This window comes from Microcaecilia unicolor, chromosome 1 (assembly GCF_901765095.1).
Source record: "Microcaecilia unicolor chromosome 1, aMicUni1.1, whole genome shotgun sequence".
In the NCBI taxonomy this organism is placed as follows: Eukaryota; Metazoa; Chordata; class Amphibia; order Gymnophiona; family Siphonopidae; genus Microcaecilia; species Microcaecilia unicolor.
In genome coordinates this window covers 182,850,971-182,875,179 of record NC_044031.1, presented here as the reverse complement: position 1 = coordinate 182,875,179, position 24,209 = coordinate 182,850,971, and the positions used below count along the sequence as shown (strand labels likewise).

The following is a 24,209-nucleotide window of genomic DNA, read 5'->3' as shown; positions in this document are numbered from 1 at the left end:
GGGTTTGACTGTTAAAGGAATGATAGAAAGTAGAAACCAAGGAACTAGGACGGAAGCTAAGTAGGAGGTAAGCAAGAAGGCTGGAGGTCAGGGAGGAGGGTGAATGACAGGAAAGGATCTATGGCTGGTAAGAAGTCAAGAGGCAGAGGAAGTATATGAGGGCTGTGAAGGTAAAATTATGTCTTACCTGATAATTTTCTTTCCTTTAACGCAGCAGATGAATCCAGGAACTAGTGGGTTAAGTCCGCCTACCAGCAGGTGGCGATAGAGATAAACAAACTAAAGGCAGTGATGTCAGATGGCCAGCTACTTCCTCAGTATGTCATTCGTAAGCATTTGCCAAGGCCAAAAATATGAAACCAACAACAACCAGAAACCATCCGCAGTATCAAAAACAGAGAACCAAATAAGAACTTTGAAATAACTGCAACTCGATCCAGAAATCGGAATCCTTTCCACGTTCCCATATCTGTCTGAACTTTGCAAAAGAGAACCCAGAAGGAAAAATATAGCCATACTGCGCGGAAAATGAAAAAAACGTTGGCTGAACTAGGGAGGGATCCTGGATTCATCTGCTGCGTTAAAGGTAAGAAAATCATCAGGTAGGACATAATTTTACCTTATCACTTGCAGCAGATGAATCCAGGAACTAGTGGGATGTACCAAAGCATTCCTTAAGTAGGGTGGGAAGCTGACGCTCCCAGCGCCAACACTCCCGCCCCAAAACTCACATCCCCCCGAGCAGACACGTCTAACCTGTAATGCTTTGCAAAAGTATGACGGGAAGCTCAAATAACCGCCTGACAAATCTCTTCCAGAGATAAGGCCGACGCCCAAGAAGCCGCCTGTGCCCGAGTAGAATGCGCCTTCAGGGCCACTGGAGACACCCGCCCTTGTAGCAGATACGCCAATCCAATGGCTTCCCTAATCCAGCGAGCAATGGAAGCCTTAGAAGCTGCCACACCTCTTTTCGATACCGACAAGAGCACAAAGAGATATCCGCACGTCGAAACTCGTTAGATATCTGCAAGTACCGAAACAAGGCTCTCCGCACGTCCAGGAAACGTAGCGAGGTAAACTCCCCCGAATAATCCTCTCTTCAAAAAAATGGAAGATAAACCGCCTGATTGATGTGGAAAGCCGAAACCACTTTAGGTAGAAACAACGGCACCGTGCGGATCGACACCCCTGCTTCAGAAAACTGCAAAAAAATCATCTCTGGAAGACAAAGCCTGAATTTCAAAAATCCTCCTAGCCAAAGCAATGGCTACCAAAAACACTGTCTTAAGTGTTAGATCCTTCTCAGAAACCTTATTCAACGGCTCAAACGGTGGGGCCTGGAGGGCTCGCAGTACCACATTCAAATGCCACGCCAGGCACGGCTGCCGCAGAGGAGGCCGAGGGCCGAAGAGCCCCGCGTAGGAAACAGACCACAACAGAGTGAGCTGCTAAAGAGGAACTGTCCAGTTTGCCCCTAAAACAAGCTAGCGCGGCCACCTGCACTAGAAGAAAATTATATGCCAATCCCTTTTGAAGACCATACTGAAGGAACTCCAAAATAACCGGAATGTCCACCCGAAAAGGCGATTCAGCACGCAAAGCACACCACGCTGAGAAAGCTTTCCACACTTGCGCGTACGCTGCTGAAGTAGACTGCTTCCGTGCCCCCAAAAGAGTGGCAATAACTGGTCCTGAAAATCCCTTCTTCCTCAGCTGCCGCCTTTCAATAGCCAGGCCGTAAAACCAAAGCAGGAGGGATTTTCCATCTGAACTGGCCCTTGATGCAGCAGATCGGGAGTCACCGGAAGTCACAATGGTGGCTCAAAGTGCTCAAACAAGATCCGCATACCACGGCCGTCAAAGCCAGTCTGGGGCCACTAGAACGACCAGCCCACGATGCCACCCTATGCAGCAAAGAACTCTCCCTATCAGAGGCCACAGAGGAAAAGCATACAGTAACTGTTGTTCCGGCCTTGGCTGGAGAAGAGCGTCCAATCCTGAGGATCCTGGCTGCCGTTTGCAGCTGAAGAACTGGGGCACTTTGGCATTGCAAGCCATGAGATCCATTACTGGTCTTCCCCAACATTGACAGATCAGCCGAAAAGCCAAGTCAGACAGCATCCATTCCGCTGCGTCCAGAAGAGTCCGGCTGAGAAAATCTGCTTGAACATTATTTTGACCCGCAATGTGCGCTGCCGACAGACTCTGAACATGCGCTTCCGCCCATACTAGAAGACGAGATGCTTCTACTGCTAAGGGAAGACTACGCGTGCCCCCATGCCGATTAATGTAGGCCACCGTCGTGGTGTTGTCCGAGAATACACGAACTGCCTGCCCCTGCAGAAGGTCTAAAAAACTCCGCAGTGCATTCACGACTGCTCGCAACTCCAGACAATTTATCGGCCAAGTCGCTTTGAGAGGGGTCCACGATCCCTGGGCTACTCGATGAAGACAATGGGCTCCCCAGCCCACAAGGCTGGCATCCGTCACAACCACCACCCAATTGGGAGACGCCAGAGGAACACCCTTCTGCAAATTGGCTGACCGGAGCCACCACGTGAGACTGTCCCTGGCCTGGTTCGACCAAGGAAGGCGTCGTTGATAATCCAGTGATGTCGGCGACCATTTGCTCAAAAGAAAATTCTGAAGAGGCGGCATGTGAGCCCTTGCCCATGGAATGACCTCCAAGGTCGCCGTCATGGAACCGAGGAGCTGAACATAGTCCCACACTCGGGGAGCACAACAACTAAATAAGGTCCGTACCTGAAAAAGCAATTTGATCCTTTGCCCCTCAGAGAGAAACACCTTCCCCGCTTCGTATCGAATTGCACTCCAAGATACTCCAGACTGAGAAGGAACCAGATGACTTGTCCATATTGATCACCCAACCTAAGGATTGCAACACCGCAATCACTCGGTCGGTGACCACTCGACTCTCCTCTGCTGTCGTTGCCCAAATCAGTCAGTCGTCAAGATATGGATGCACTCGAATCCCCTCCTTCCGCAGGAACGCCGCCACCACCACCACGCCCTTAGAAAAAGTGCGTGGGGCAGTGGCCATCCCAAAAGGAAGGGCCCGAAAGTGGAAGTACTGACCCAGCATCGCAAATCTGAGAAATCTCTGATGGGGCTGCCAAATGGGAATGTGCAGGTAAGCTTCCCTCAAATCAAGAGCCGTCAAAAGCTCGCCTGGTTGAACAGCAGCAATAACTGCCCTTAATGTCTCCAAGTGGAAGTGACGAACCCGCAAAAACTGGTTTACTTTTCTGAGATCGAGAATAGGCCGAAAAGCCCCTCCCTTCATTGGAACCACAAAGAAGATGGAGTACCGACCTGTGCGCCTTTCGAGAGGAGGAACAGCGGGACTCCAGAAAAACGTCTGACAGGAGAGAAGAATTCTAGCTTGTAACCTTCTCGCACCACATCGAGGACCCACTGGTCAGAAGTAATTCTGGCCCACTCTGGAAGAAACAGAGAAAGCCGACCACCGATCTTACTCTCCTCCCGAGTGGACTTGTGCCCCATCATTGGGAGGCCCGAGGAGCCCCCTGACGAGAGGGGGGGGGTCCAGCCGGACGCTTCTCGTTGCGAAAGAAAGAACACTGCCCAAAACGAGGACGCTGACAGGCTGCGTTGGACCGCCCTGGGCGATACCGTCGCATCTCTCTGAAACGTGACCTCGAGGCTCCCTGCCTGGAAGTAGACTTGGGTCTATCCTCTGGAAGACGCTGAGATTTGGAATCCCCCAAATCTTTAACAATCTTTTCTAGACCTTCCCCAAAAAGCAATTTCCCTCGGAAAGGCAATTTAATGAGCCGTTGCTTAGAGGCCATATCTGCGGCCCAATGACGGAGCCACAGAAGACGCTGAAAGGAAACGGTCAAGGACATGAGTTTGGTCAAAGCACGGACCAAATCATACAAGGCATCCACCAAGTACGCCAGCCCAATATCCATCAGCGACATCCGAGGAGTTCCCGGCATGTCAGACTCCGAAATCGAATCCATGACAGAATGTAGCCAACTGAGACAAGCTCTAACCGCATAAGAACTACAAACAGAAGCTTGAAGTGTCGAAGCGGCCACCTCAAAGGCACGTTTTAAAGCGGCCTCTAGCCACCTGTCTTGCATATCCTTAAGTGCCACACCACCTTCCACTGGAAGAGTAGTCTTCTTAGTGACCGCCGTCACCAGGGCATCCACTCTAGGTAGAGCAAACTGCTCTAAACGGTCCGCTGAAACCAGATACAGCCTGGTCATAGCCCTGGCTACTTCCAGCCCCCCATCCGGATCTGCCCATTGGGCCGAAATCAACTCTTCAATAGCTTCATGTACCGGAAAGGCCTTAGAAGGTCATCTGGTACTAGCCATCTTGGGGTTGACCGCCTGAGAAGCCGCAACCTCAGGGTCCTCTACATTCAGGGCTGCCAGCGCCTGATAAAGGAGGACAACTCCTCCTTATGGAAAATCCTCACAGCAGAAGAGTCCTCCGGTTGGTCAGTGAGGACACCGTCCTCCACGTCCTCTACCCCCGTCTGCTCCAAGTGAGCCACCACGGAGGAAGCTGCAGGCGACAGTATGCAGGACCCCTCCTCAGACCCCAAAGAAAGCCTAGGTTTTTTAAGGGAGGAGAAATCCTCTGGGGAAAAACCCTAAATCTCTTGGTTACCCCCAGACCCCCTGAGAGAATCAAAGGCCGAAGCTGTCGCAGCAAAAACGCCTGATGGAGTAGCAAAATAAACTCTGGCGAAAACCCCTCCCCCGCAACAGAGGTCGCAGCCATGGCATCTGCACCACCACCCACAGTGCCTGACGCCCCCCCCCCTCCCCTACTAGCGGAGAAGAAGCTTTGCCCAAAACTGCTACTGGAGCCAGCTCCGCGACCGATCACAAAATGGCGCGAGAATCACCAGACTCTGGGCGGGAAAGCACGCTCTCGGGGGGGGGGGGGGAGAAAAGCCCTCCACTCCGTCGAGTCCCGCCAAATCAGCGCACCCTGCGCTGCAAAGGCCCGCCACCGAACACAGTTTCCCGCATCAGGAACAGCGTTTTACTGCCTCCGCTGCCATCGCCCGTCCCCGAACAGGAACCCAGCAGGACTTACCCCGGACCGGGAAAGCGCGGGAACTGACAGCTGAGCCGAATAAAAAAAAACTCTCCGACTCCACTTTGAGGCAGGTTCAGACAAGCAGGCAACAGAAAACAGGACTCGGACAGCAGTAACACAAACATGCTCTCAGCAAAAATACGCTTCCCTGTGCTTCTCTGTTTCTCTTTTAAATAAATTCTATGGTTCTCTTTTTTCCTTTTTAAGTGGAGGCAGAAACAGGGAAGAGGAGGAACAGCAAAAGCCTGTTCAGAGGGAATTTGAGGTGCAGCAGGGACCCAGCAACTGCGTATGCTGCAAAAGGGGACACCACCAGTCCGCCACCCCCGGCTCAAACTGGCCACTGGCCCAGGAGCACCCTTAGAGGCCTTGGGCCCAGCAGCTGGAGAAAAAGCCGTCCACCACCTGCTGAGGTAGACATACTAACTGAGGAAGGAGCTGGCCATCTGGCATCACTGCCTTTAGTTTGTTTATCTCTATCTCCACCTGCTGGTAGGTGGACTTAACCCACTAGTTCCTGGATTCATCTGCTGCAAGTGACAAGGAAGGGGAATAGAGTACCTATGGTTAGCAATGGGGCTTCACATATTGAGTGATGAAACAGAAGGCTAGGGAAGTAGAAGACAGGAAGAAATGGCTGGACAGGGGCAAGAGTGGAATATGGAAAAGTTAGAAAATAGGTAAAAGGGCAAAATATTAGGATTGGAGGGTAGGAAGAGGGAGCAAAAGAAGAAGTGTGATCTATATGAGTGGATAAAGCAGCAGATAAGAGGGAAATGGAGAAAAAGTGAAAAGGTAAGATCAATGTCAGATAATTGTAGGGGAGGAGGAAAGAAGAAAAAAAAAAAGACTGATAAAACACAATAACCAGAATCAATCCAGTTAGAAATATAAATCATCATTTCTTAGTTTTCCATGGGGAAAAAAAAAACACATCAGGTTTTGGAAATGTGCATTTCTTACATCTTTGCATATTGTCCTGTAACTGATGAGGATTGGTCAGTGTTCTAAACGTGTGACTGAGAAGAGGGATTCTGCTAGCACGTAGTTTCCAAAATAAAACTGCCACTGATAATAACCAGCTTGTACAAAAGTCCAGAAATCCACAACAGACAAAAACCACCTGTACCAAAGAACCAGAATAAGTGCATAGCAAAACACAGAGATTTAAAAATGCAGGAAGATCAAAGCAAGGCAAAAAAAAAAAGTTGGTTTTCTTAGAGCACATGAAATAAATGTTTCTCTATGGTTTTGGGGGGGGGGGGGGGTGGAATCTACAGCAGTCTGAGTAGTGTCTTTCTTGCTTCTCCAGTGGAAGGTGTATAGATATTCTGTGCTTTTTTTTTTTTAATGTACAGTTCTTGCTTGTTGTGTTTTAACAGCTGGTATTATAGAATGGAAGGTTTACTAGACAGGTTCTTGAAGGATTTTCTGCTGCAGTTACTAAAATATCGCCAGAATTTGAAGAGCAAACTGTAAGCTCTGCACAGACTACAAAAAGGTAAAAAAAATAAAAGGCCTGATGTTGACACTAAGGGGTCCTTTTACTAAGGTGCGCTAATGGATTTACCTATAGGCTGCATGGCACTAAAGGCACACTAATTCATTAGCGCACCTTAGTAAAAGAAGCCCTAAGTTAATATGAGTTTGATGTGCTACAGTTTTTTGATACAGGGTTGAATAGTAGACAGTCCCAGATTTCTCGCTAATGATTCAAAGATTAAAATGTACTAACTTATTTCATAAACAGTTTAATAAAACATGTAAATTGTGTTAAGGATCTTTTATTTATTACATTTGTACCCCGCGCTTTCCCACACATGGCAGGCTCAAGTTCCCTTGCATCATTTTATCTACAATAAAAAAAGAATTTTGATTCTGTTCAGTCACAGATTGTAGTGCTGCAGAGGGTGGGCAACATCTCTATACACAGAACGTCAGCAGTATCTTTAGCAGACTCACAACATTACGTTATGTCAGAACCAGAAAGGCACAAAGCTCCAGAGACTTTTTGTGATAACTGACTCCCCCCACCTTTTATCAAACTGTGCTAGTGCCCCCAGTATGGTAATGCCGACAAAGCCCATTCACTTTGAATGGGCTTCGTCAGAATTGCCGCACAGAAACTGTTAAGGGTTGCTTGATGAGAGGCCCCTTAGTAAAATATTTTTACTAAAAATGATAGAAACAGTGGTAATTCTGAAAATGCCAGTAGCATCCATTCCCTTAATAACCAAACTAACGGAAGGATTAGTGACCAAACTCACAAACTACTTAAATAAATTCTCAATACTCCACGACTCCCAGTCAGGATTTCAGTCCAACCACAGTACTGAAACAGTACTAGTCACTCTCATGACCAAATTCAAACAATCGATTGCAACTGGAAATAACATATTACTTCTACAATTTGACATGTCAAGCGCTTTCGACATGGTTGATCATGGAATACTACTACATATCCTTGAGTACTTTGGAATTGGAGGTAACTTACTCAATTGGTTCAAGGGATTCATAACCACACGATCATACCAAGTGGCATCTAACTCGATTACTTCAGCCAAATGGATACCAGAATCCCACAAGGATCCCCCCTCTCACCGACTCTATTCAACCTGATGATGACCCCCTTGGCCAAACTATTATCAAACCAAAACCTCAACCCATACATATACGCAGACAACGTAACGATCTACATCCCATTTAAACAAGACCTAAAAGAAATTTCAAATGACATCAACCAAAGTCTCCAGATCATGCATTCATGGGCGGATGCATTTCGACTGAAACTTAACGCAGAAAAAAAACAATACCTAATACTCACCTCTCAACATAAGAACAAATTCACCGCCATTAACACACCAAATCTGAACCTTCCAATCTCTGACACCCTAAAAATTCTTGGAGTTACCATCGACGGACACCTAACACTCCAGAACCACGCAAAAAACACAACCAAGATGATGTTCCACTCAATGTGGAAATTAAACAGAGTAAGACCTTTCTTCCCAAGGACTGTTTTCCGTAACCTGGTACAATGGTGCTCAGTCATCTAGACTACTGCAACGCACTCTACGCCGGCTGCAAAGAGCAAATAATTTAAAAACTTCAGACAGCCCAGAACACTGCAGCTAGACTCATATTCGGGAAAACAAAATATGAACGTGCTAAACCCCTACGAGAAAAATTACACTGGCTTCCACTTAAAGAACGCATCACGTTCAAAATATGCTCCCTAGTCCACAAAATCATTCACGGAGATGCACGAGCCTACATGTCAGACCTGATAGACTTACCACCCAGAAATGCCAAAAAATCATCCCACACATTCCTTAATCTGCACTTCCCTAACTGCAAAGGTCTAAAATACAAACTAATGCACGCGTCAACCTTTACCTACTTGAGCACACAGTTATGGAACACATTGCCACACAACTTAAAAAAGATCTACGAACTAACGAACTTCCGCAAACTACTGAAGACCTCTCTCTTCAACAAGGCATACCGCAAAGATCTACCAATGTGAATACGCGCAATTCCTCCAAATCTATTCAGAACTGTCTTACAATTTCTGCTTAATATACTATTATCATGTTGCCCAAAATCCTCCTGTAACACTAAAAGTCTACTCTCTAATATATGTTCACCATTCATGATGTATTGTAAGCCACATTGAGCCTGCAAAGAGGTGGGAAAATGTGGGATACAAATAAAATAAATAAATTTTCAAAATACAGTATTTAAAATCGACAAAACTTTGGTTAATGACCTTTTCTGTGCATAGTTCTCAGTCTCATGGGCTGCACAAAATTCAATGGTAAGCCACATTTTGCCCAGCCTTGGCTTAGGGCTTCTTTTACAAAGCCATGCAACCAATTCCTGTGCAGTAAATGAGAGGAAGCCCATTCAACTCCTATGGGCTTCCTTTCATTTGACATGCAGGAATCTCTAGTATGGCTTTGCAAAAGAACCCCTTGGTGTCACACATAGGAACACAGTCTGTCAAGTATGTTGCAACAGAAGAAATGTTGAGAACCACTGCTACAATATGACAAACTAATACCTTCTGTGGTGGAAGAACTATACTCTGGAGAGTTTGATTGTGTTACCTTTCAGTCCGCTACTGCTACGACAACTACCACAAGAAACCTGTTTCAATTTTACATGAAACAGCTATATACTTTCACACCTAAAAAGCACAATCCTGTATATGTAAATAACAAAAAGTGAAAATTAATTCCTGAACAGTAGCATCTTTTCCATTTTTTGTTTACATTTTTTCCTTTTTATATGTGAATTGAACAAAACTAAGGGGCCTGTTTACTAAGGTGCGCTAGTGTTTTTAGCGCACGCTAAATGCTAGACACCCATATATTCCTATGGGTGTCTAGCATTAGCGCACACTAAAAACGCTAGTGTGCCTATAGAGCGGCTTAGTTAACAGGGTCCTAAGAATCATTTCACTAGTGGAACTTGGACACAATTTTTCATATAAAGAAAGATATGTGAATTTTGTTATTTATATTTACAATGAAATGGGTTGGGTTTGTGAAAGACTTTTGTTAATTCCATTAGAAAATGTGCAAGAAACATTTATGGGAGGTTTTTGGAACAGTGATCAAGTTCGAAAAGACCTACGTGCAAATCTAAGGGTTTAAAATTTAAGTCCTTTTTTTAGTCTGTTTCAGTGCTACTTATTATAGTTTACTACAAGTGTTTTCCCTTATTTATTTTTGGTGAATTTCTTGGGTATTCATTTACCTACCCCATTTGCTTTGGAGTCACCGGATGGAATATTTTAACACACACAACTCCAAAAGGATTCAAATATTACAGAAAGGATGCTAGGGTCCACCTTGAGGTTCAGTACTCAAGAAAAAGATCTAGATAATACGCTGAAATCTCCTGCACAGTGTGCGGCGGCATACAAAAAAGCAAACAGGATGCTAGCAATTATTAGGAAAGGGATGGTGAATAAGACTGAAAATACTACGCCTCTGTATCACTCCATGGTGCGACCACACCTTGAGTACTGCATTCAGTTATGGTCGCCATATCTCAAAAAAGATATAACGAAACTGGAAAAGGTTCAAAGATGAGCGACCAAAATAAAGGGGATGGAATTCCTCTCGTATGAGGAAAAGCTAAAGAGGTTAGAGCTCTTCAGCTTGAAAAACGGACACGCGAGGGAAGATATGATTGAGGTCTACAAAATCCTGAGTGGTATAGAAGGAGTAGAAGTAAATCGATTTTTCACTCGTTCCAAAAGTACAAAGACCCTTAGGGGGCACTCAAGGAAGATACATGGAAAAACTTTTAAAATAAATAGGAGAAAATATTTTTTCACTCAATGAATAGTTAAGGTCTGGAACTGTTTGCAGGAGGATGTGGTAACAGCTGTTAGCATACCTGGGTTTAAAAAAGGTTTGGACAAGTTCCTGGAAAAAAAGTCCATTGCCTGCTATTGAGACAGACATGGGGAAGCAACTGCTTGCCCTGACATTTATAGCATGGAATACTGTTTTCTGACAGGTACTTGTGACCTGGCTTGGCCACTGTTGGAAACAAGATACTGGGCTAGATGGACCATTGGTCTGACCCAGTATGGCTACTCTTATGTTATGCTAATTCTAGTCATCCTGAAATAGCAAAGAATGTGAACAGGTATTCCTGTTTGGGGTTTTTTTTTTTTCAATTTTGTATCCCTACTAACCTTATTAAAAAAGTTATCTAGGCTCATGTCTGCAACATGTAATAAAATGTTATTGAATAGATTCTCTAACACAATCAATATAATTTATAAAATACTACATAAATTACCCCCCCAAAAAATTTTTTTTTCCTAAAGCAGTGTGAAAACTGTGTGAAAATGCTGTCTTGCATATTTAACCAAGAGGTTAAAAGGTAATTTTCAAAATTACCTTCTTCTACCTGGCTAGAAGTATATGTAGATTTGCACAGCAGGCATATTTTTAGTTACATCACAGAGAAGTGCTCCTGGAGGTGTGTTTGGGTTGAGGGAATTGGGAGGGGTGTGACATGCATACTATTTTAAAAAGTAAACATACTACTGTATTCCTCCCTGCCCCAATGCACGAAAAGTTGCAAGCAGATTAACTGCTTATAGCATATGTACATCATGCTAGTAAATGTTAAAAAAATAAGCTATACAGATATCCTTGCTGAACATTAGTTACAAAATACACATGGCAAATGTACCACATGCTTTGCAACTACTTATGCTATTGTTTTTAGAAAGGTCAAGTTTTTCAAGAACAAAATCAGCCCAAGAAATACACACAGAAAATCTCATCCCTTTTCTAAATCACTGAAATTCTTAGAAACTTTCTATCAAAACAGGCTTACCACTACAGTGCCACTGTGGTGCTGCTACATTGTACAAAATAATTTCAGGTGAGGAAAGATACTAGACAAGCAAAGGAATAAAGTTAATATTAAACAACAACAAAAAGATTAGCGTCATTTGCGTTAAAAAAAAAATCCACATACTGTTCAAATATCAAACCCCTCCCTTTTTGTGATTTCATATACCTACTTTCTGTGGTTACAATCAAAGCAGCTTCTATATTATATACAGGTACTTATATAGTACCTTGGGTAACAGAGTTATGTGAATTGCCCAGAATCATAGGGCAAAAATAAAGATGGGATTTTCAAAGTCCCTAAATATATTCACTCCAAGCCCTTGCTTTAAACTATTGTGTTTAAGTAAAAAAAAAAAAAAAAAAAGCACAGTAACCAGCAACCAGTACATAAGTACAGTGAAGGACCACTCCCGGTTTAACAAAACTAATCACCAGTTCAACTGTCATACAACTGGATTTTTTAGAAGACTGCCTTCCATGTAGCTCAGGTGTTTGAAGATGAGGTAATGCCTTCAACAAGAAGCATTAAGCTATATGTTCGTTGAACAAAGGCCATAAATCATAAGAATAAAAGCTAATACACACATTACATATTAAGTCCATTGCCTAGGCCTTTTTTTTTTTTGTAATAAATCACTGTTTACCTTCAAGACAACTAGACTGAATTTGGTGATGGTAAAGAGTACCGTATTTGCATCCTATAATTACTGGTTGTAGTAGCCTTAAACACTAACACTAGATGTCCTTTTTCTCTCATTACAAAACATTAGAACCTGAAGAACGTTCCATTTTCTGCCTATTTGAAAATACTTCACAAAAAAATTAATGTTATCTGGCTCCATAGTGCCTGTTTTAAAATGGAAAAATTATGGACTCCACGTCGAGGAAAACATTTTTACAGGTAACGTCTAGAGATGATGCAAAAGCAGTCACTTCAGCCACCAAGGAGACACAAACAGCAAATAATTTACAGGCCTAAAGAATAATTACAATAAGTGACTTTAGTAATAACATTTTATTAAGCTGCTGCGATTCAAATATTTAAAACGCATAAATAGAAGCCCATCAACCACACGTGTGTGTATGTATATATGCACATACATACACACACACGCAGATCACTACAAAATAAAAATATGATTGCTGCTGCGTTAGGACAGTCTCTTTACAAGTCACTAAGAACAAAAAAGGCACCGTATATCCTATCCTCACCACACACATTTCCAATACAACAGAAAATTGCACACAATAAAGGGGATTGGAATGGCAAGAAGAGCGGAGGAGGTTAAGAAAAACTGGCGAAAGACTGACCTGTGCCATCGCTTGCGGAGGCAGACAGCGCCGGGGAAGACAACTTGGGCCGCTTGGCTGTAGGCGGACCTTGCTCCACCACATTCTCGGCCATTTTAGTTTGGGGGAAAATAAACCTTTAGGACAATAAAAAAAAAATACCCCCAATCCAGGTCCAAATAATTTGTTTGTACAAGTCCAAAAGTGGAAAGTAAAGAAAAAACCGAAATGCAATAAATTAAAGACACCCCTTTCTTCTCGCAGTCTCTTTTTGTAGATCTCCAAAGGCTGAGAGGCCTTGAAAGCAGGACCTGCTGCGGCTTCAAGAATCAATGCCAATTATTACTGATTAATAAACCAATGCTTTGTGGATCAACCTTTTCCTCTTTTCCGAGGCCTTGCAAATAGTGGAGCAGCTGCCTATTTTCCTCATCCTGAGCCCGCTCCTAGACGAGATCCTCAGCTCCTGGGCCTCCAGCAGCAGCAGCACTTTCTTCCTCATCCTCCTCCTCTTCCTCCTCCAGAGGGAGGGGGAAGCGATACCACCACACCAGCGAACGAGCAGAGAGGAGCACACCCAACTCCTCGAAAGAAAAAAAAAACTGAACCCCTCTCCCCACAAAAAAAAAAAAATTAATAAATCGTTGAGAGTTTCGCCCCCTCCTTTAATATCGATGCACCTTCCAGAAGATTTTGATAGTGGACCAGAGGAAAAGATGGAGAAATCAAGTAGGCTCAAACAAATCCAAAACAAGGAGGCAGGTCTACCTCTAGCATCATCGTGTCTTCCTTAAGAAAGGAAATAATAACGTACCAAAGGGACGTGGGGCAGATGGAGAGATTGAATCAATCCCCCAAACCTGCGGATTTTTTTTTTTTTTTTTTACTGATTTAGAATCTTGCTTCCATTACTACTCTTGGCCCGACAAGCAGAGGCAGTGGCGGGGAGGGAGATGTATCACCTTCATCCTTTTCTCTCTCTCCCCCCAGCCGCTTATTCGCCCTAGAAGGGGCTCCTCTTACTCCTTTCACATCTTCTCTCCTACGTCTTGGCGGAGAGGGCAAAGGAAATGAGTGGGTGCGATTAGAGGAAAAGAAAATGGGGAAGTTTGAGCGGCTGGGGCGTGTTGGGGGAGAAGGAAGAGAGTAGTGCTGACAATACGAGTTGAAGAATCCTATTAAACAATCAGGAAATGGGGTGCTCTCCAGTATCGAGGCGAAGGGAGAATGATTCTCGAGGACGCGGCAGCGCCAAAAAAGATGGAGTGAAAGCGCCTAGGCCGGGAGGGAGTGCGTTTGTAACAGTCCCCCGCGCTCTTTCCCCCCTCTCACCACTTGCCTAAGGGGCTTTCGTTCGCTTCTCCCCTCGCCCGGTGGCGGCGGTGTTGCTCCGAAGGAGGGCTTTCCCCCCGCCTTTCCCACGCCCCGCGGAAATATCTTTGCGGGGGAAGCGGGCTCCAGCGCAGCGGAGACCAAGTCCCGTGCGGGGGCAGCCCTGCGTATCTTCTAGGGCCGATGGCGCTGACGGTAAAAGTCTCCACGTCCCCTTTCCCCCCCGCAAGTACAGACACATACACACAAACAAAATGGCGGCTGTTGTTTCTTCACTACCCTAAAGCTTCAGCAGCAGTAGGCGGAAGTGAAGTCAGAGGGAAGTGAGAGGCGGGATCAGTAATAGCTTCCGCACCTTCCATTGGCCCTGCCTTGTGGAAGGTGAAGAGGCATCTCGCCTCTTGCCCCTCCTCCCTGCACCCAGCAGATCACGTGGTACCAAGAGGCGCCAATGGTTGGATGATTCTTCCGCAGCTCTCTGTCCCCCTCCCTCCTCCTGCTCCTGCGTAAGCGTCACTTGCTCTGCGGCTAGTCTCTTAAAGGGAATGTGTGTGATATCCATTTTGGTCGGCAAGGAAGTGTTGATTAGGAAGGCCGTAGTTTATTAGGAGGGGGCTGCGGCGGGTCCTGCTGTCTCCGGGGAAGTGTTGGTGTTTGATTAAGTCGGCTGGTTGTCTTAAGTTACATAACTGTGCTGTTTTGGCTGTCGGGTAAACTGGATGATCTACTGAGGGTTTTCACCCATGTGTATTTTGGAAAATCATGCTACGTTGAGCTCCCTATATTTATACAGTAACTTGCTGCTGTACTGAGTAATCCACACATTGCTGAAATTGGGGGGGGGGGGGGGAGGAGGCATTTTGGGTACTTGACAGCAATGCCCACGTCCTGCCAGGCTGCTTGCTGCCCTTGGGGAAGGGGGTGGTGGAAAGCCATATAGTAAGCTGTTACCTTCTATTTCTACAGCACTATTAGAATACACGTATGTGGTGCAACTCAGATAACCCAGGTGCAGTACAGCACAAAAATAGGCTGCTTCATTGTACTCACACCTGAATTAGGAAACAACTATTTCCAAAATTCCTTTGCCCATGAAAGAAAGCAAATAGAATGTTAGGTATTATTAGGAAAGGAAAGGAAAACAAAAGTGAGGACGTTATAATGCCTTTATATCGGTCCATGGTGCGACCGCACCTCAAATGTTGTGTTCAATTCTGGTCACCGCATCTCAAAAAAGATATAGTGGAATTAGAAACGGTACAGAGAAGGGTGACGGAAATGATAAGGGGATGGGACTGGAGGAGTAGCCTAGTGGTTAGTGCAGCGGACTTTGATCCTGGGGAACTGTGTTCAATTCCCACTGCAGCTCCTTGTGACTGTGGGCAAGTCACTTAACCCTCCATTGCCCTAGGTACAAAATAAGTACCTTTATCTATGTAAACCACTTTGAATGTAGTTACAAAATGCCACAGAAAGGCAGTATATCAAGTCCCATTTCCCTTTCCCTATGAGAAAAGACTGAAGCATCTGGGGCTCTTCAACTTGGAGAAAAGACACCTGAAGGGAGATATGATAGAGGTCTATAAAATAATGAGTGGAGTGGAACAGTAGACATTGTTTGTTTACTGTTTCCAAAAATACTAGGCCTAGGGGTCATTCGATGAAGCTACAAAGGAGTAAATTTAATACAAATTGGAGAACATGTTTCTTCACTCAACGTGTAATTAAACTCTGGAATTCGTTGCCAGTGAATGTGGTAAAGGCGGTTAGCTTAGCAGAATTTTAAAAAGGTCTGGACATTTTCCTAAAGGAAACGACCATAGACTATTATTAAATTGACTTGGGGAAAATGTACTGCTTATTTCTGGGATAAGCAGCATAAAATGTATTGAACTTTTTGGTGATCTTGCCAGGTATTATCTAGACTGCCCCTATTTGACTGACTGTACATTTGTCCTTTAGATTGTAAGCTCCTTGAGCAGGGACTGTCCTATGTTAAATTGTACAGCACTGCGTAACCCTAGTAGCGCTTTAGAAATGTCAAGTAGTAGTAGTAGTATTTGTGACCTGGATGGCCACTGTTGGAAAGAGGATGCTGGGCTTGATGGACCTTTGGTCTGTCCTAGTGTGGCAATACTTATGTAATTAGTTTAAAAATATCTCATCAAAATACTGTATCTCATACTTCACTTATAATTCTTATTGTTTTTAGACCTCAGAGGTGGTTTTCTTATCAAATTATCACTTTGATGTTAATAAGCATCTGGTGATTAGATTTTTGCTCCTCTCGTCATTGGTCAATATATATATATTTCTTTTAAATTCTTTAAATATGTTTTATCAAAAAACTTTTTCACTCTTCATAAAAATGATAGAACAGATTCTATAGTACTTAGCTTTATATTAACTGTGTGGACGAGACTTGGCTGTTGGAGTGGAGGAGTGGCCTAGTGGTTAGGGTGGTGGACTTTGGTCCTGGGGAACTGAGGAACTGAGTTTCGATTCCCACTTCAGGCACAGGCAGCTCCTTGTGACTCTGGGCAAGTCACTTAACCCTCCATTGCCCCATGTAAGCCGCATTGAGCCTGCCACGAGTGGGAAAGCGTGGGGTACAAATGTAACAAAAATAAATAAATATAAATATATTTCACTCGTCTCAGTCTTAGTCTAGGGGTTCACACTGACATGTTTCGCCAATTAGGCTGTCTCAAGGCTGTGCCCCTAGAAAAATAGCAATCATATCATCATCTCAATAAACAAATATATAAAAACAGATATTTCAACATCTTTATCCTGGGTCTATTACCTTTCTGTCTCTTATCAGAGTATCTACTTCTTAGTCGCCAGCCTCCAATATGGCCGCGGCGTTTTTTTCACTATTTAAAGATTATCATGTGACTCCTCCAACCAATCACAGTTCTTTCACAATAACGTTTGCCATTCGATTTCTTTATTCAAACCATTGGGTTCAATGGAATTTAGTTTAAAAATCCAATTCTGCTCCTTATAATTTAAAATGGATTCAATGTTGCCTCTTAAAGTGGTAGGTATAACCACATCAATAATTCTCCAACGTAACTCTGTAATTGTATGCTGTTTTTCCAGCCAATGCTGGACAATAGGAGCTTCAGCTGTTTGTGTATTTATCTTAGATTTATGTTCATTTAATCTGGTTCTTATAGATCTACTGCTTCTCCCTACATAGATCTTATCACAAGGGCATGATATAATATATACTGAATTTTTTGTATTACAATCAGTATTATGTCTCGCTTTGATCATATAGTTATTAGTTGGAACTATCCAGCTGTTACCCACTATAGATAAAGAACACCACTTCTTAGCCAGGATCAGGTGACCCTCAGGGGGAGGAATGCTGGCTTCGGCCTAACCCCTGGTAAGCCTTTTCTTGGTTGAGAGGTGCCCAGCTCTCCCACCGGTTACCTTCTCAGGTGCCGTGGAGGACTTGCAGCTCATCTGCATATCCTCGGAGCCTTCGCCGGAGTGACTCCCAGGTCCGTTCCGATCCACTCGGGGCCTCTGCTCAAGGTGCACAGTGCTCCTACCAGGTGCTGTGGAGGACTTGCAGCGTTCTGCATATCCTCACAGCTGCATCCGGGGTGACTCCCAAATCCACCCCGACCTTCCCAGGGCCTTCGCCACAGTTACCCAGGGCTTTCGCTCCACCTACCCAGAGCTACCAGGTACTTCTTAGCCAGGATCAGGTGACCCTCAGGGGGAGGAATGCTGGCTTCGGCCTAACCCCTGGTAAGCCTTTTCTTGGTTGAGAGGTGCCCAGCTCTCCCACCGGTTGCCTTCTCAGGTGCCGTGGAGGACTTGCAGCTTCTGATAAGTTCTGGGAGAAGAGGATATTTCTCTGGTGGGTGAACAAATTTTGCTTGTGCTTTCGGAGCTTGAAGATTGGGGTTTGGAGGAGGAACTGTGAGTTAGTGATAGGCTGATATCCTTAATACTTTAGCAAGTTTTAAATTACGGAAAAACTCAAAAAAACACTAAGATGGAGTCAGCAGTCCAGCAGCGAGAAGGGTGCTATCCAGTCTTTTGCATTGAGTGTCACATGTATGATTATCTCCCAATTGGTGAGGTGTCATATGTGTGTGCCCGATGCAAAGAGCTCCTAGCTCTCAGAGAACGTGTCCGTTCTCTTGAGGCTAGAGTAGCAGACTTGATGGAGCTGAGGGAGACAGAGAGGTACATAGAGGAGACCTACAGGGATGTTGTAGAGAAGTCCCACCTCCAGTCAGGTAGCCCCTGTGCTACCTTGGAGGAGGGAGGTCTCCTAGAAGGAGAGCATCACCCTGGTGAAGTAGGAAGTACTCCTGTAGCCAGGACCTGCCCACCAGGGGATGTATTATCCTTTCGCACCGAGGATATATCTCCAAATGTTGCCCGGGAGGGAAAGGTTAGGACAGCTGTTGTACTTGGTGATTCGATCATTAGGCATATAGATAGCTGGGTGGCTGGTGGACGTGAGGATCGCCTGGTGACTTGCCTGCCTGGTGCGAAGGTGGCGGACCTCACGCGTCACCTAGATAGGATTCTAGATAGTGCTGGGGAGGAGTCCGCTGTCTTGGTACATGTGGGTACCAATGACATAGGAAAATGTGGGAGAGAGGTTCTGGAAGCAAAATTTAGGCTCTTAGGTAGAAAGCTGAAATCCAGATCCTCCAGGGTAGCATTTTCTGAAATGCTACCTGTGCCACGCGCAGGGCCCAAGAGACAGGCAGAGCTCCAGAGTCTCAATGCGTGGATGAGACGATGGTGCAGGGAGGAGGGCTTTAGATTTGTTAGGAACTGGGCAACATTCTGGGAAGGGGGAGCCTATTCCGAAAGGATGGGCTCCATCTTAACCAGAGTGGGACCAGGCTGCTGGCATCGGCGTTTAAGAAGGAGATAGAGCAGCTTTTAAACTAGAAATGGGGGGAAGGCCGACAGTCGCTCAAAAGAGCATGGTTCGGGATAAGGTATCTTTCAAAGATATCACCATAACAGGGAAGATAGAGTATCCTGATAGTGAGGTTGCAAAAGAGATTGTAGTAGATCGGGTATCTTTAAATAACAATAAAAATCAGACAAAAGATTGCCAATTAATACTGTCAAGTACTAAGCATGATGTACTTAGGAACAACAAACATAGTTTGAAATGTCTATATGCGAATGCCAGGAGCCTAAGAAATAAGATGGGGGAGTTAGAATATATTGCACTAAATGAAAAATTAGATATAATAGGCATCTCTGAGACCTGGTGGAAGGAGGATAACCAGTGGGACACTGTCATACCGGGGTACAAATTATATCGTAGTGATAGGGTGAATCGGATTGGTGGAGGGGTAGCATTGTATATTAACGAGAGCCTTGAATCAAATAGATTGAAAATTCTGCAGGAAACAAAACACTCCTTGGAATCACTGTGGATTGAAATTCCATGTGCAAAGGGGAAAAGGATAGTGATAGGAGTGTACTACCGTCCGCCTGGCCAGGACGAACAGACGGATGCGGAAATGTTAAAGGAAATCAGGGACGCAAACAAACTGGGCAACACAATAATAATGGGGGATTTCAATTACCCGCATATAGACTGGGTTAATGTAACATCTGTACACGCAAGGGACATAAGATTTCTTGATGAAATCAAGGACAGCTTCATGGAACAGCTAGTTCAGGAGCCGACAAGAGAAGGAAAAATACTAGACTTAGTCCTTAGTGGTGCTCATGATCTAGTGCAGGGGGTAACGATACGAGGGCCGCTTGATAACAGTGATCATAATATGATCGGTTTTGATATTGGCATTGAAGGAAGTGAAACTAGGAAATCAAGTACGCTAGCGTTTAACTATAGAAAAGGTGATTACGACAAAATGAGAAAAATGGTGAAAAAAAGACTGAAAGGAGCAACTCGCAGAGTAAAAAACTTGCATCAGGCGTGGATGCTGTTTAAAAACACCATCCTGGAGGTTCAGGACAAGTATATTCCACGTATTAGAAAAAAGGGAAAAAAGACTAAACGTCAGCCGGCGTGGCTAAACAGTAAGATAAAGGAAATCATTAGAGCCAAAAAACAATCCTTCAGAAAGTGGAGAAGAGAACCAACTGAAAGTAACAGGATAGATCATAAGGAATGCCAAGCCAAATGCAAAGCGGAGATAAGGAGGGCAAAAAAGGACTTTGAGAAGAAATTAGCGTTGGAAGCAAAAATACATAGTAAAAATTTTTTTAGATACATTAAAAGCAGGAAACCGGCCAAAGAGTCGGTTGGGCCGCTGGACGAAAATGGTGTTAAAGGGGCGATCAAGGAGGACAAAGCCGTAGCGGAGAAATTAAATGAATTCTTTGCTTCGGTCTTCACCGAGGAGGAAAGAATATTTGAAGCGGGGGAGTCGGAGAAACTAAACAAATTCTCTGTAACCTTGGAGGATGTAATGGGTCAGTTCAGCAAGCTGAAGAGTAGTAAATCACCGGGACCTGATGGTATTCATCCCAGAGTATTAATAGAACTAAAAAATGAACTTGCGGAGCTACTGTTAGAAATATGCAATCTGTCCCTAAAATCGAGTGTAATACCGGAAGACTGGAGGGTAGCCAATGTTACTCCGATTTTTAAGAAAGGTTCCAGAGGAGATCCGGGAAATTATAGACCGGTGAGTCTGACGTCGGTGCCGGGCAAGATGGTGGAGGCTATTATTAAGAATAAAATTGCAGAGCATATACAAAAACATGGACTGATGAGACAAAGTCAGCACGGATTTAGTGAAGGGAAGTCTTGCCTCACCAATCTAATGCATTTTTTTGAGGGGGTAAGCAAACATGTGGACAATGGGGAGCCGGTTGATATTGTATATCTGGATTTTCAGAAGGCGTTTGACAAAGTGCCGCACGAAAGACTCCTGAAGAAATTGCAGAGTCATGGAATCGGAGGTAGGGTATTATTATGGATTAAGAACTGGTTGAAAGATAGAAAGCAGAGAGTAGGATTGCGTGGCCAGTATTCTCAGTGGAGGAGGGTAGTTAGTGGGGTCCCGCAGGGGTCTGTGCTGGGTCCGTTGCTTTTTAATGTATTTATAAATGACCTAGAGATGGGAATAACTAGTGAGGTAATTAAATTCGCCGATGACACAAAATTATTCAGGGTCGTCAAGTCGCAGGAGGAATGTGAACGATTACAGGAGGACCTTGCGAGACTGGGAGAATGGGCGTGCAAGTGGCAGATGAAGTTCAATGTTGACAAGTGCAAAGTGATGCATGTGGGTAAGAGGAACCCGAATTATAGCTACGTCTTGCAAGGTTCCACGTTAGGAGTTACGGATCAAGAAAGGGATCTGGGTGTCGTCGTCGATGATACGCTGAAACCTGCTCAGTGTGCTGCTGCGGCTAGGAAAGCGAATAGAATGTTGGGTGTTATTAGGAAGGGTATGGAGTCCAGGTGTGCGGATGTTATAATGCCGTTGTATCGCTCCATGGTGCGACCGCACCTGGAGTATTGTGTTCAGTACTGGTCTCCGTATCTCAAAAAAGATATAGTAGAATTGGAAAAGGTACAGCGAAGGGCGACGAAAATGATAGTGGGGATGGGACGACTTTCCTATGAAGAGAGGCTGAGAAGGCTAGGGCTTTTCAGCTTGGAGAAGAGACGGCTGAGGGGAGATATGATAGAAGTGTATAAAATAATGAGTGGAATGGATCGGGTGGATGTGAAGCGACTGTTCACGCTATCCAAAAATACTAGGACTAGAGGGCATGAGTTGAAGCTACAGTGTGGTAAATTTAAAACGAATCGGAGAAAATTTTTCTTCACCCAACGTGTAATTAGACTCTGGAATTCATTGCCGGAGAACGTGGTACGGGCGGTTAGCTTGACGGAGTTTAAAAAGGGGTTAGATAGATTCCTAAAGGACAAGTCCATAGACCGCTATTAAATGGACTTGGAAAAATTCCGCATTTTTAGGTATAACTTGTCTGGAATGTTTTTACGTTTGGGGAGCGTGCCAGGTGCCCTTGACCTGGATTGGCCACTGTCGGTGACAGGATGCTGGGCTAGATGGACCTTTGGTCTTTCCCAGTATGGCACTACTTATGTACTTATGTCCCACAGCTTTTATGTTCTGCATCATTTGTTATATTTTTCCTATCAGGTTGATGTTTAACTAGCTCACCTATATTTTTCCCCCTTTGTAACGCTGTAATGGGATGTTCCATAAAGCAATTATTTAGCTGTAGCACATGCCTGTGTTTATGTATGATTTCAGTTAATACTCCTGACACATGTTAATATGTGTTACAACTTAAGACCCCTCCACTGGAATAGTGGTGGGCCGAGCTCTATAGCCTAAGCTGCTGTAAAACACTGACTAGGCCTAGCTGAATGCCTGCGGAAGCAGGACCGGTAGGCAAGCCTTATTAGGATCTGGTGTGGCATTCAAATACAGTGTAAGGGCCAAGATGGAGGAATTAATGGCTAAAATAGTAAGAAGTTAGGTTCATAAAATGGAGTCTGATTTTGGGAAGATGGCGTCTTTCTCTGTATCTCCTGAGTTGAAAGGAGGGAGGAGTGGGCATCCGATCTGCGATTGAGCAAACTGTCAGAAAGTATGATTCACATATGAAAAAAATTGTGTGCCCATTGAGTTTAATGGGCAGAAGAGAGTATTTAAGATCTGGTTGCCTCGATATTGGCCCCTTCCTCTTTGTCCCCTGGGATGTATTGAATTTAGGTTTAGGATTTGTCCCTAATCAACCATATGATCCCATCAGCCAGTTTCTCCGCTTGCGAAGAATATGCTCAACACTTGAGGAATTTAAACAACAAGCTTGGTCTCTTACTCAACGTTTTACATCTCGTGGATATCCAAAGAAGATAATAAGAAAAGCATATTTACGAGCTAGATATGCAAATAGAGATTTACTGTTACAATATAAACGTCCAACCACTAATGATAAATTATCTGTATATTGCCTTATTCTTCTGTGTCAGGAGTATTAACTGAAGCTCCTATTGTCCAGCATTGGCTGGAAAAACAGCATACAATTACAGAGTTACGTTGGAGAATTATTGATGTGGTTATACCTACCACTTTAAGAGGCAACATTGAATCCATTTTTATTGATGGACATACTTCAATTCAAACATATTAGATACTTACAATTTATATCCTTACTGATATTTCTATAACAGCAACATATCTTACAACATGTCTATCCCATCGCTTTTATAACATTTGCCCCCTCCCCCCCCCTTCCCCCCCCCCAGGAAAATGAAAAAACAACAACCTCTGAATTTGAGCTTCATACTTCATATTGACACTCTCGTCAAATCTTATCCAATTCTTAGTCGCTTACACGAGGGCTTATAACTTCATTATATCGGTCCTAGCCTATTAAGTACAGCACTTCTGGCTTTATGAGATATATTTTGCAAATAAAGAGTCCAAACATTAAGAAATTTCTTTCTTCTCAAGTTGTCATAGGCTTCCCTTGCCTCCCACAACATTAGCTCGTGTAGCTTATTCCTCCATAGCCAAACAGAGGGTGGCTCTACCTGCATCCAATGTCTCAGTATGCATTTTTTGCCCACTGCAAATGCCTTACATAAAAATACCTCCAGGTTTTTATCCGATATCCCGTTTGCATTGCTTTTGTTCAAGAGTACTCCTCTCCAAGAGGGGTGCACCTTTTGCCCCAATACTTGTTCTAAGTACCCCTGTATCTCTCTCCAGAATGTTTTTATTTTATCACACCTCCAAAATGCATGCAAAAATGTGTTCCTCTCTCTATGGCATTTAAGGCATTGGGGATCAGAGCTCCATCCCGCCCTTACAGCTTGGGATTGTGTTATATAGCCTCGATGAATAACCCTGAATTGACTCTCTTGCAGCTCGGCCCCCCCCACCTGCCCAGGTATGTCTTTAATTAGTTTTGCAAAATTTATTCCTTTCAGCTCATATCCCAAGTCTTTACTCCATGTGTCTTTAAGCTTCTCATATGTTCTGGGGGGTCCGAGTGGGACTAGAGCTTTATGCAGGCTCGATATTGATACCTGTCCATATGCATCCCCTTCCAGGAACTCACGTATCTTCTGAC

The 24,209-nt window shown here is 44.3% G+C and overlaps 1 protein-coding gene across 1 annotated transcript in view; it reads right to left on the bottom strand.

Annotated features, from left to right (window-relative positions):
• The window catches only part of EP300 (E1A binding protein p300), a 507,140-nt gene extending 492,761 nt beyond the window's left edge, over positions 1–14,379 (bottom strand). The window contains 1 exon segment of the mRNA XM_030203013.1: positions 12,804–14,379. Coding sequence (XP_030058873.1) covers positions 12,804–12,897 — 94 coding nt within the window. The 5' untranslated portion in view covers positions 12,898–14,379.
• Between the last annotated feature and the right edge of the window lie 9,830 nt (positions 14,380–24,209).